General features: G+C 43.8%; 1 protein-coding gene across 2 annotated transcripts in view; it reads right to left on the bottom strand.

The window, feature by feature from the left end:
- The window catches only part of CRAMP1 (cramped chromatin regulator 1), a 92,548-nt gene that overhangs the window by 18,198 nt on the left and 60,305 nt on the right, over positions 1-14,045 (bottom strand). For both annotated transcript variants that reach the window (XM_077449179.1, XM_077449178.1), the window contains exons 11-13: positions 13,130-13,307; positions 11,171-11,355; positions 6,165-6,233 (exon numbers count right to left, since the gene is read on the bottom strand). In XM_077449179.1, the coding sequence (XP_077305305.1) occupies positions 6,165-6,233; positions 11,171-11,355; positions 13,130-13,307 (432 nt within the window). The remainder of the gene's footprint in view (positions 1-6,164; positions 6,234-11,170; positions 11,356-13,129; positions 13,308-14,045) is intronic.

Raw genomic sequence — 14,045 nt, 5'->3', positions numbered from 1 at the left:
GGACACCTGACGGTCTAGGCGTTCCCTGATGCTGGATCCGGATGACACCTGTCGATGGGTCGGCTGAAAGAATGACCTCATATCCGAAGTCACCAACACATCTTCAAACCGGCCTCTTCTTGCAGGCGCTGTTGGATTGGTACCCGCAAATCCTTCTCTGGGAGTGGGAATTGCTCCTCTGCCAGCGCACGCAAAAGCAGAATGCAGCATTTCTCGAAGCAAGGCCTGGAAGTGCTGCATTCTGACAGCCCTCTGCGACGGCGGTAACATTTCCGCCATTTTGTGTTTGTACCGGGGATCTAAGTACGTTGCCACCCAGTACTGGTCCTTGACCCTCATGCTTTTTATACGGGGGTCCCTATTAAAACACTGGAGCATGAAGGCCCCCATTTGCACTCAAGCGGAAGGTATGTGGTGGTGGTGGTGTTGTTGGTGGTAGTGTCTTTGGGGGTGCACATAGCAGAGAGTGAAGAAGAGGGTGCAGATCGAGAGGATGAGGAGGGTGCAGAAGAATAAGGCTGAGTGAGCCACTCAACCAAGTCTGGTGCGTCCTTTAAAGTAATTGAACGCACCTTCTGCAACTTCCCACTTTGGCTCAAGGCTGTTGCTCCTGCCCTACCCCTACCACCCCTGCGGAAGGGCCTGCCTCTTCCTCTGCCTGTCATTTTTTAAATCACCCTGTGACAAAACTCTTAGTCCCTATACCGCTGAAGGACTGCTGCAGTATAGGGCAGCGGTCAGCAGTAGTGCACGTCAACCCTATGTATTGTGGACCGATAGCGGTCCTTACAGAACAGCAGACTGTACTGCACTCAGGCCTATGTACCGTAGCACCCTATACCAAGTTACCAGTCCTTATAAAAACTTTTGTGGACCAAGCAGGTTGTGTGTTAGTGATTAGCAGACTGTACGTCAGTCCCTATACCAATGAAGGACTGCTGCAGTATAGGGCAGCGGTCAGCAGTAGTGCACGGCAACCCTATGTATTGTGGACCGATAGCGGTCCTTACAGAACAGCAGACTGTACTGCACTCAGGCCTATGTACCGTAGCACCCTATACCAAGTTACCAGTCCTTATAAGAACTTTTGTGGACCAAGCAGGTTGTGTGTTAGTGATTAGCAGACTGTACGTCAGTCCCTATACCAATGAAGGACTGCTGCAGTATAGGGCAGCGGTCAGCAGTAGTGCACGGCAACCCTATGTATTGTGGACCGATAGCGGTCCTTACAGAACAGCAGACTGTACTGCACTCAGGCCTATGTACCGTAGCACCCTATACCAAGTTACCAGTCCTTATAAAAACTTTTGTGGACCAAGCAGGTTGTGTGTTAGTGATTAGCAGACTGTACGTCAGTCCCTATACCAATGAAGGACTGCTGCAGTATAGGGCAGCGGTCAGCAGTAGTGCACGGCAACCCTATGTATTGTGGACCGATAGCGGTCCTTACAGAACAGCAGACTGTACTGCACTCAGGCCTATGTACCGTAGCACCCTATACCAAGTTACCAGTCCTTATAAGAACTTTTGTGGACCAAGCAGGTTGTGTGTTAGTGATTAGCAGACTGTACGTCAGTCCCTATACCAATGAAGGACTGCTGCAGTATAGGGCAGCGGTCAGCAGTAGTGCACGGCAACCCTATGTATTGTGGACCGATAGCGGTCCTTACAGAACAGCAGACTGTACTGCACTCAGGCCTATGTACCGTAGCACCCTATACCAAGTTACCAGTCCTTATAAGAACTTTTGTGGACCAAGCAGGTTGTGTGTTAGTGTTTAGCAGACTGTGCGTCAGTCCCTATACCGCTGAAGGACTGCTGCAGTATAGGGCAGCGGTCAGCAGTAGTGCACGGCAACCCTATGTATTGTGGACCGATAGCGGTCCTTACAGAACAGCAGACTGTAACGCACTCAGGCCTATGTACCGTAGCACCCTATACCAAGTTACCAGTCCTTATAAGAACTTTTGTGGACCAAGCAGGTTGTGTGTTAGTGATTAGCAGACTGTACGTCAGTCCCTATACCAATGAAGGACTGCTGCAGTATAGGGCAGCGGTCAGCAGTAGTGCACGGCAACCCTATGTATTGTGGACCGATAGCGGTCCTTACAGAACAGCAGACTGTAACGCACTCAGGCCTATGTACCGTAGCACCCTATACCAAGTTACCAGTCCTTATAAGAACTTTTGTGGACCAAGCAGGTTGTGTGTTAGTGATTAGCAGACTGTACGTCAGTCCCTATACCAATGAAGGACTGCTGCAGTATAGGGCAGCGGTCAGCAGTAGTGCACGGCAACCCTATGTATTGTGGACCGATAGCGGTCCTTACAGAACAGCAGACTGTAACGCACTCAGGCCTATGTACCGTAGCACCCTATACCAAGTTACCAGTCCTTATAAGAACTTTTGTGGACCAAGCAGGTTGTGTGTTAGTGATTAGCAGACTGTACGTCAGTCCCTATACCAATGAAGGACTGCTGCAGTATAGGGCAGCGGTCAGCAGTAGTGCACGGCAACCCTATGTATTGTGGACCGATAGCGGTCCTTACAGAACAGCAGACTGTACTGCACTCAGGCCTATGTACCGTAGCACCCTATACCAAGTTACCAGTCCTTATAAAAACTTTTGTGGACCAAGCAGGTTGTGTGTTAGTGTTTAGCAGACTGTGCGTCAGTCCCTATACCGCTGAAGGACTGCTGCAGTATAGGGCAGCGGTCAGCAGTAGTGCACGGCAACCCTATGTATTGTGGACCGATAGCGGTCCTTACAGAACAGCAGACTGTAACGCACTCAGGCCTATGTACCGTAGCACCCTATACCAAGTTACCAGTCCTTATAAGAACTTTTGTGGACCAAGCAGGTTGTGTGTTAGTGATTAGCAGACTGTACGTCAGTCCCTATACCAATGAAGGACTGCTGCAGTATAGGGCAGCGGTCAGCAGTAGTGCACGGCAACCCTATGTATTGTGGACCGATAGCGGTCCTTACAGAACAGCAGACTGTAACGCACTCAGGCCTATGTACCGTAGCACCCTATACCAAGTTACCAGTCCTTATAAGAACTTTTGTGGACCAAGCAGGTTGTGTGTTAGTGATTAGCAGACTGTACGTCAGTCCCTATACCAATGAAGGACTGCTGCAGTATAGGGCAGCGGTCAGCAGTAGTGCACGGCAACCCTATGTATTGTGGACCGATAGCGGTCCTTACAGAACAGCAGACTGTACTGCACTCAGGCCTATGTACCGTAGCACCCTATACCAAGTTACCAGTCCTTATAAAAACTTTTGTGGACCAAGCAGGTTGTGTGTTAGTGTTTAGCAGACTGTGCGTCAGTCCCTATACCGCTGAAGGACTGCTGCAGTATAGGGCAGCGGTCAGCAGTAGTGCACGGCAACCCTATGTATTGTGGACCGATAGCGGTCCTTACAGAACAGCAGACTGTAACGCACTCAGGCCTATGTACCGTAGCACCCTATACCAAGTTACCAGTCCTTATAAGAACTTTTGTGGACCAAGCAGGTTGTGTGTTAGTGATTAGCAGACTGTACGTCAGTCCCTATACCAATGAAGGACTGCTGCAGTATAGGGCAGCGGTCAGCAGTAGTGCACGGCAACCCTATGTATTGTGGACCGATAGCGGTCCTTACAGAACAGCAGACTGTACTGCACTCAGGCCTATGTACCGTAGCACCCTATACCAAGTTACCAGTCCTTATAAGAACTTTTGTGGACCAAGCAGGTTGTGTATTAGTGTTTAGCAGACTGTGCGTCAGTCCCTATACCGCTGAAGGACTGCTGCAGTATAGGGCAGCGGTCAGCAGTAGTGCACGGCAACCCTATGTATTGTGGACCGATAGCAGTCCTTACAGAACAGCAGACTGTACTGCACTCAGGCCTATGTACCGTAGCACCCTATACCAAGTTACCAGTCCTTATAAGAACTTTTGTGGACCAAGCAGGTTGTGTGTTAGTGTTTAGCAGACTGTGCGTCAGTCCCTATACCGCTGAAGGACTGCTGCAGTATAGGGCAGCGGTCAGCAGTAGTGCACGTCAACCCTATGTATTGTGGACCGATAGCGGTCCTTACAGAACAGCAGACTGTAACGCACTCAGGCCTATGTACCGTAGCACCCTATACCAAGTTACCAGTCCTTATAAGAACTTTTGTGGACCAAGCAGGTTGTGTATTAGTGTTTAGCAGACTGTGCGTCAGTCCCTATACCGCTGAAGGACTGCTGCAGTATAGGGCAGCGGTCAGCAGTAGTGCACGGCAACCCTATCTATTGTGGACCGATAGCGGTCCTTACAGAACAGCAGACTGTACCGCACCCAAGCCTATGTACCGTAGCACCCTAGACAGACCAAGTTACCAGTCCTGATAAAGAGCTTTGTGGAACAAGTGAGTTGTGAATGATTAGCAGACTGCAGCAGAAGGGCAGCAGTCAAGTATAATATTCTTTCTATATTTGGAAGAAAGAATATTATACGTGTACAAGCCTATTACCGTACCACTGATACCAGTCCTGAAAAGAACCTTTGTGGAACTAATAGTAACAGCAAGTCTTTAAAATTATCCTCACTGCCTGACACACTGCTTCCTGCCTGTCCCTATACAAATTGGCAAAAAAGAGTAGGCTGGAACGATTAGCTGGAACAGCTCTTTTGTGGACCTGATAGTAACAGCTAATGATGATGATGATGATGATGATGAAGAAAGACTAATCTGGCTGAGCTGTCCCTAAAATAGCAGCATACAGCGCTCTGTCCCTTTATCTAAACTGACAAAAGAAACTCAGGCTGCTGACCTAACACCTATACCAGTCCTGAAAAGAACTTTTGTGTACCAAATAGCTAGCGTTTTCTCTGTCCCTACTCCACACAGGATCCTTTCCCTACAGTGACAGAAGAAAGAATGTAAAATGGCCACCGGATCGGGTGTATTTATAGGTTAGGGGGAATGTCCAAGTGTCCATGAGCTGTCATGTCTCAATTGGTTGTCCTGTAACACATGATAAACGTGTCACGAAAGGTTAAAGTTCTTGTATACATTAAACACGTAAGTCCGCCGGGGCGAACGACGGAAAAAGGCGTTCGAACCCGCGGACGGCGAAAGTCGGAAATTCGCCGCGAAACGACCGCCGGGCGAACCGTTCGGCCATCACTAGTTATAACCCACAGGGCTATAGTAATACAAGCTTTTCTGATGTACATCACCTCAGGACAACCGTAGCTACTTATATACCATCTGAAATGTTTTTATATTTCATGCCATGGTGGATTGTATATGTTGAAAAATTCTTCAATAAAAATAAATTTTCCAAAGTTCTCATTGTTAAAGATAGGTGAATGTTTTTAATCCATCTGTCATGTAGGCTACTTTTCTGTTGAATGTACCATGTGCTTTACTAAAGAGCGAAATAAAAACTATTTAAAAAAAAAGGCACAACTACATTTATTTTATTTATAACTGCCTATAAATCAGCTATAGAGTCAGTGTCAGTATGCAAGTCAAATGCACCCACAGTGAATCTTGAATGATCCCAGAAAAGTCTCAAACCAATATCAAAAGCATACTACATATGCCCATGAAAAAACGAGTCGACACAGGCATTAAACGGGTCAGTCTTTAAAAACCGGACAGAGCGATAACTCTTTTTTTCTCTTGTCATTAACAAGAAGAATAAACGTTCCTCAGGTTTAGGATATATAAGGCCCCATGCACACTTGAGCTCAAAAATGCTTGTTTAGGTTTTTTTTTCTGCCTCCAGATGCCCATTCGTGATAGCCTATCACGAACACGTAGAAGATAACAGGAGTTTAGAGGCAGAAAACAAAAATAAACAAAAAAACCACATCAATTGTGCATTAAGGTAAGAGCGTGTTGGCAGAAAATACACCTGAAGCGAGTAAACACATCTAAGCTCTAGGCGCGTATAGTGCTTGAGCATGGATTCATTTCAATGGCCAGAATAAATGAATATTCAAGCCAATCAGATGAATAAATGCCCAAGCACTTGACACGCCAAAGCGCGTTTGCAAAAAATGGGGCTTAGGTGCATTTTTGAAGCTACTTTTCTCCTGCAGGGGAAAACCATTTATAAGAGCCCCAGGGTGCATGAGGCCTAAGAGGAAGAAAGTACAGATCGACTAGAGAATCTTACCTGGACAACTAAGGGTTTCCGAAGGTGTCTGCTCCTCGGCTTCTTGGCTTTCGGCAAGAAGAAATCAGGCTGAGGGGGTAAGAGACAAAATGATTTGATTTGTGATCTCTGAAAGGAGGACACAACCAATGTGATATGTGGACAAATAAAAGGTACAGATAGTTCTGGAATTTCAGTTCATCGACATAAGGTTGTTACTCCAAATGTCCACTTCTATGGACACTAAGGGACATGTCACATTGGCAATCCTGTTGCCCAGGAGAAAGTGTCAAAGGCAGGATCGCTTTGGAGGACACAGAAGGGAGGTAAAAACACTTACCTGCTTATGTAGATCATATGCCAGCTGGATGTGCGAGTTGGCTTTCTCTTGCTGCAACTCGCAGCAAAAAAGAAATTCATCATTTCAGAGAAGATATGCGTCTTGCCTGCATTTTCTAGCAACCCTGTCCCGTGAATTCTCACCAGTGACAGGATTACTAGTGTGACATGGGCTTACACTTTGGGTTCAGGATTGTGTCATTTTCAAGAGCGAATAAATCAAAGTTACACTGGTGTTTTTTTTCCCCTTTTTGATCTTACTATGCAAGTGTTTTTTCATACTTCTCTTCTTCCTTTCACACTATCTGGTAAGAAAACCCTTCCACTTGTAAGGTCTCGAAGTTTCTTACTTACAGTTACTATGATAGAAAGTAAGTATTAGGCACCAAGGACCGACCCTTAGGCTTCGTTCACATGGGTATAAAAAACAGGCATTGTCTTTGGGTTATCGAAGATCTGCAAATGCTTTACAAAGCCAATGCCTGTTCTTAAAGAGGAAGTAAACCCTGATGAGTTTACTTCCTCTTTGATTCCCTGCAAAGGTAAAGCATAATGGACTACTATGCATCGCATAGTAGTCCATTATGTGTCACCTACCTGACACAGGAGCCAGCGAAGTCACCACTGTCCCCTGTAGTTCCGAGCGTCCATCTTCTTGGTGGGCCTCGCTGCTCCGGCGCACGGGAGCCGAAAACTCTCGGCATTTCGCCGCGATCTGCGGCTTACCCAGTGCGCCTGCTCGCTGCTGTTTACGGCGCAAGCGCCGTAGACAGCGGTGGCTGTCTTCAGGTAAATATCTCCTAAACCGTATAGGTTTAGGAGATATTTCTTGGACCTACAGGTAAGCCTTAATCTAGGCTTACCTGTAGGTCAAAGTGGTTTGTAAGGGTTTACAACCACTTTAACACAAGCAGAAACGATTTAGAACAAACATAATATTCATGGTGCATATGCATATCTTTAATCTTGCCTGCAACATTTGGCAGGTAATTGCAAGACAATTCAATGGTAAAGCACTGCACTGCTCTTAGGCATTCCGTCGAGAATGAACGAAGGTACAAAACCTTGAGCCTTTATAACCACCTTAAAGCAACACTGTACTACAGGCATTACTGACGCATTTTAACAAATGCCCATATCTAAGGCCCATACTGTTTGTTTCCACAACATCTGCTTTTTGTTCCACATTCCTCTCCTAAATTACTGTTTATGTGCTCAAGTCTCTTCCTATCCCCTTTTACCTGCCCTCTCCATTATCAATACAAAAATGTTCCTAAAAGGTATATCTATCTATCTAGGCCCAGCGATTGGCAGCACCAACCACAAAATTATCACACATGTGGGAGACTCGTTCTACATAACAAACCTTTATAATTACCCTTCCAAAACACCTCAAAGAAAGAATTTTGCTGAATGTCAAGTGCAAAAATAAACCTAAGGAAATTGGAGGCTCTAAATGTTTCTCTTTCAGAGACCCTGTCCTGATGAATATGATCAAATCCTAGGTTCCATTTTAAATGGCATCCTAAAACCATTAGTTACTTGGGAACCCATATGCCAGCAGACCTTACACATATAGTGGTATTAAGATTTGTTCTGTTATTTAAATCAATACAGAAAGACTTAAAACGATGGTAAAAACAAATCTTCATGTAGTTTGGTAGAGGTATTATCTTACAAATGAACATCATACCCCGGTCGCTTTACCTCCTACCAAGTCACCCAGTTTCACTACTTTTTTTTTTTTTTTTTTTTTTACAATTAGATTTTATTAACGAAATAGCCAGTTACAATACAAATATAGCAATACATAACAAGCGCAAATACAATTGCCTGTGTGTACCATAGGGTAACAATAGCGTTACAGACTCAAACTCATACTTTTAGTCCTCTTGTTTGCATATAAACAGATTGACAGAAGATCCCTGTTAGACTAATAAGCCCCTCCAAAAAAAAAAAAAAAAAAAAAAAAAAAAAATGGAAAGGCCCATTAGTAAAAGGGTAGGTACCCTACCATTCCCAAAGCGTCAATAGGATCTAAACATATATATCAATGGGTTGTAAAAGCCTGTCCCAGCGTATCTGCCTTATAACTTTATACCACTCTAAATACACCCTATTGCCTATCATACAAAGGCCAAATGTGACTAATAGATATAAAAAAAAAAAAACAACAACAAAAACACAAAAAAAAAAAAAAAGACAATACAATTGTCCCTAAATAATCAAGCGGGCATTGCTAGCCCGAACACACAGCGCCCCCTCCACCTCATGTTTGTATCAGAAAGGCGTTTACAGAGGAATTGCTAAACACTACCCAAGGTCGCCATATAACTATATACTTGCCCATGCTTTCATGGGCTATAGCCCTAATTTCTTCCATTTTATGCAAATATCCTATCTCCCCCAGCCATTCCATAATTGAGGGAGTCATAGTGTTCCTCCAATATCTCGGTATCACTGTCTTGGCGGCAGTTAGAAGAAATCTAATCAGCGATTTTTTATATTTACTCATAGAAAGGTCAGTAATATGTAGTAGACAACATTTAGCATCAAGGGGGATCTGTGTATCAGTTATTTGTTGTATAATACTAATCACTTGGCCCCAAAATGGTCTGATTAGGTCACACTCCCACCATATATGTTGTAAAGTGCCCTTAGCTTGATTACAACGCCAACATAGGTCTGGAACATCAGGGAACCACTTATGCAATTTAACTGGCGTGTTATACCAATTCGTCAGAAGTTTAAAAGAAGTTTCCTGTAATCTAGTGCTAATTGCACATTTATGAGCAAATACACATGCCTGTAGCCATTGGTCGTTTGTAAATGATGCATTTAATGCTGCTTCCCAGAAAAGCTTATGTTTATTAGGTTCCAGACGTGCTGCGGATTGTAACCACGCATACGTGAGAGAGATATTTTTCGTAGAAGCCTTGGCACGAAGGCAAACCGCCTCAAAAGGCGTTAATGGTCGTATAAAATGTTTGATCCTCCGTGGGCTCAAAATATAATCATGTATTTGTCTATACGTCCATTGCCCCAAAACGGTTAAACCCAAAGTATGTTGTAAGTCCAACATTGATTTAATCTTATTACCCTCAAGACAATGAGTGGCTAATAAGGGCAGATTCCCACATATAAAGTGCCGGATACACCTCCAAAACACCTCAAAGAAAGAATTTTGCTGAATGTCAAGTGCAAAAATAAACCTAAGGAAATTGGAGGCTCTAAATGTTTCTCTTTCAGAGACCCTGTCCTGATGAATATGATCAAATCCTAGGTTCCATTTTAAATGGCATCCTAAAACCATTAGTTACTTGGGAACCCATATGCCAGCAGACCTTACACATATAGTGGTATTAAGATTTGTTCTGTTATTTAAATCAATACAGAAAGACTTAAAACGATGGTAAAAACAAATCTTCATGTAGTTTGGTAGAGGTATTATCTTACAAATGAACATCATACCCCGGTCGCTTTACCTCCTACCAAGTCACCCAGTTTCACTACTTGCCTACCTCCTAAACGGTTCCAATTTCTTTTGGAGCAATGATCCCTCCAGAATCAGCAAATATATCCTTTGCCTTTGGAAGTTAAGAGGTTAAATGGGATTCCCAGACAATACTTTAATCATAATGTGAAACCCCTAGAAAGGCTTAGTCACTGGTGTAGAAACAAAGAAATTAAACAGGAGCTAGTAATGAAACATAGCCTACACCCCTTACTAGAGCCCTAAGGACAAAGATTCACAAAAGTGAATCTTTCATCCCTTAAAACACCCTCTTTTTAGAACATTAAAACGTGAAATTCACCTTTAAAAATAAATAAATGCACTTATTTTTGCAGATATAAAAAAAGTGTATTTTTTTGCCTGCAGAACATTGAATCTGCAATCAGCAGATTTTAGGTGCAAAGTCAGGCTCCTGCAGACTCCGTATAGCTGTCTGCCTGCACCACCCATATGGGCAGGCATTTACTGGAGAGCAGGAAGATCAATGAACTAGGAGAGCATTCAACAGTCCTCTTGCAGTTCATTGATAACTACAAGCTGTCTGCAGCAGTGGAAGACGGTACTTATAGTTCATTCATTACAGATCGCTTTTTATTTTTTAAATGCGACAGCGGTTGAGGGGAGAAGATTCCCTGTCCTCTGTCACAGTGGGGGACAGGAGGGGTGCAGCCAGGTACTCTTTGGTAATATATTACACCATAAATTTGGGTGTAACTTGTAATAGGTTACCAAAAGGTGAACTTATCCTTTAAAAAGGTGGCCATCTAATAGTTTTACCTGACCGCCACCTCTCTTATCCATCCTGTCACCAATTTTAGGGCACCCCAACTTTTACATGGGTTACACGGTTAAAATCCTTAAAACGTTGGGCTAGAAAACATTTACAGTGCAACATTTTAATTCCTTTCAAAATTGGATGAATCTGAAAAAGGTTTCCAACAGACTGGAATCTTTCACAATTTGATGTCATTGGGTGGGGATTAGGCAGGGTTAGATCAATCTCAATATGTTATTTTTATTATGCCCAGGATTGAAGGCCCACAGGCTGCCAATGCAAATAAAATCCTTTACCAATTGGGATACAGAATGATCTACACTAGATGGGTGTCTCCACAAATGGTCGGTCACACCACAAATAAAACAGAAAATTCCTTTATATTTATTTGGTACTCACACTAATAGTGTCCAATTGCTGGCGGCCTGTCGTCTCAGTCTCTTTGCTTGGAGAGGAAATCTTAGTGTGTCGGCTGTTAGGAGGCAGCATGGTAGGAACAGCAAAGACTACTCCCCCTTTGCAGCCGGTTGTCACAGACCCCAGGGGACCACTAAAGACAAGGGGGCGAGATAAATTCCTGAAACCTGCAGGAAGAGGCATATATATTAGTAGATACCCTCATACTTGATTGTACCACAATGAAAGTGGTTCTACAGTCAAAAGGTTTTTTACCTAATGCATTTTCTACATTAAAGATAAAAAAAAAAAAACACAACACTTTCAATAGCAGCTCCCCCAGCCCCACTAAACACTTACCCATTCTTGATTTGGTGCTTTGCCCCTCTGCTGTGGTTCCTCTCCACTCTAACAGTATTCACTGGAGGCTCTGATGGCAGTGGGTGCCATTGGCTCCTGCTGCGGTCAGTCAAATCCAGCGAGGGGAGAGGCAGCCACATGCTGCGTGTATCTAGATGTACACAGCCGGCCCAGGAGTGCACCCATAGTACACAGCTCGATATGGCGGCACACTCAGAAGAGGAGCATAGAGCGTGCCAGTAGGGGACTCCAGAAGAGGAGATAAGGGACCGCTCTGTGCAATATCCTAGCACTGAGCAGGTAAGTATAACATCTTTTTCTAATTATATATATGTATATATATATATATATTAAAAATCCAACCTTTAGTCCCACTTTAAGGATATGATGATTTAACATTGGTCATTGTTAAAGGACGGGGTGCAAGGGGGAAGCGCCAAACACACGGTGTAAAATCTAGAAGCTAGTTTTATCGAGTCACATCCAATTATTAAATCCAGAGTGTTTTGGGGGCTCAAAGAGCATCAATCTAGAGCCCACATAGGTGATGACATGCTGCCAAAAAATGGTGTTTGGACAGAGTCAGTTTTATTTTGTACCACTGAAATACCCCTGAGGATCATGCCATATCCATTAATTCGGTATATGCTTCACCATCCGCCAAGCCCAGATGAAAGGGGGCCCTTTGAGCCGTCAATCAAAATTGGCTTTACCCGAAGGTGACTTTTCATAAAACAGTTTCAGCTTTGTTGTGCAGACAGACAGACTCTTATGCTGGCTATACATAATCAAAAATGGTTTCCAATCAGTGCAGCTGACAACTGCGTGAGACTCCATCTGGCTGGTTATAAATTCAAAATGTACATCAGGTCCTCACCTGTTGGGATTGTCAGATCTGTAAAGCCCTTTTTACACGGATGGACCGATCGAGTCCGCCTGATAGTTTTCCAGGAGGACCCGATCAGACTATCCATGGCTCTCTATAGAGTGGTGGATAGCAAGGAACTCGCCGACATCCGATCCAGTTCGCTAAAAACAGAAGATGTTCCCCATCCATCTGGCAGATCGGATCATATGACCTAAACGATCAGGTGGTCTATTTCAATCCGACAGCCCATAGAGGACAGTGGGCTGTGTCCGTTCAGTGGCGGATCAGCAGAGAGATCCCCAACTGACCAGGCGGATCTGTGGGTGGACGCCAGTGTGAAAGGGGCCTTAGATGAAATCAGAATCCAGATCCAACATTGTGTGGCCACTTCAACACTGCATAGGCAAACTCTGATTTGAGCCTTTCCCTCCATATACCGATGAAGAGTTGCATGATCCCACGCAATTTATGTTCTAAATGCCCAAGTGTGTGAAGCATCACACAAATCAGCCTGGATTGTGACAATCATTATTGATCAAATGTTCTGTGCAAATCTTCATTATTTTCAAAATTCTTTATTGGATTATTCCTAATCAACCATACAGTGCAAAGTCATTTATTTATCCTTATTTTCTTAATTTCCAAAGTCTACTAAAATGCATGAGTATTCATATTTACCGTTTGCTGCACCATCTCTAAAGGCAACAAGTTTAATCATTGGGCACTCTCCTCACCTGAGGTATTGGAAGGCGGAGGAGAGAAGGTTGTTTGGATCTGTGCAGGTTGAGTCCTCAGACAGTCCGGGTTTCGGGACAGCAAGGTGATGACCTTACCAGGTGGTATGAGGGTCTGTTCCTGAACTGGTTGCTTCATGGAGGTGGCAACAGAGGTGGTCTCTGGTGTTTGCGAGGACTACAAAAAAAAAAAAGCCAAACATTTAGCTGAAAAACATGAGACTTCCTTTGACCATTAACTATGCACAATTCTTGCATTTCTCTCCCTTTGAATATTAAAGCATATCTATGGTCAACATTTCAATTCATATATTCATTTCCACATTGTACGTCAATGTCTAGAAAATGCACGTGAATCAGAACAATATTGAAGTTTGAAAGCTTACTTTTTGAAGACACCCCATATTTTTAACGTCTTGAATTCTGTGACACATTCACTATGCCCTGTGCATAGGTACTGCCGTGTCACACATTTCACACAGGAGGCAGAGTCCGTGCAGGAATCACTGCTTGCAGGCAACAAGGTACCATAAGATATGTAGAAATCGAACACAAAACCAAAGTAATTAGCATGGGAGAAGCTGAAAAGCATGCAGGGAATGCAGGACAAAGCATGCAGAGAATGCAGGACAAAGCATGCAGGGAATGCAGGACATTTTTGAAAGAGATGGCCAGCAGAGAGGCAGCACTCAGAACATAAAAAAAGGAGATTTTCCAAGTAAACCTATATTGGATTGTCAAGAATAATTACCATTTGTATTGCTTTTAAGATACAACTTTATATAGTTGATTTAAAGTGATTGTAAAGAAAATAAACATGTCTATACTTACCAGCTCTGTGCAATGAAATTTCACAGAGTGGCCCTGAACCTCCTCTTCTCAGGTCCCCTGCCAGCGTTCCTCCTATCTGTTCAGT

This window comes from Lithobates pipiens, unplaced genomic scaffold (assembly GCF_037356315.1).
Source record: "Lithobates pipiens isolate NorthernLeopardFrog02 unplaced genomic scaffold, aLitPip1_a1.2 Scaffold_22, whole genome shotgun sequence".
Taxonomy (NCBI): Eukaryota; Metazoa; Chordata; class Amphibia; order Anura; family Ranidae; genus Lithobates; species Lithobates pipiens.
Note: the sequence above shows the minus strand (reverse complement) of the source record. Positions and strands in the feature narration are given on the sequence as shown.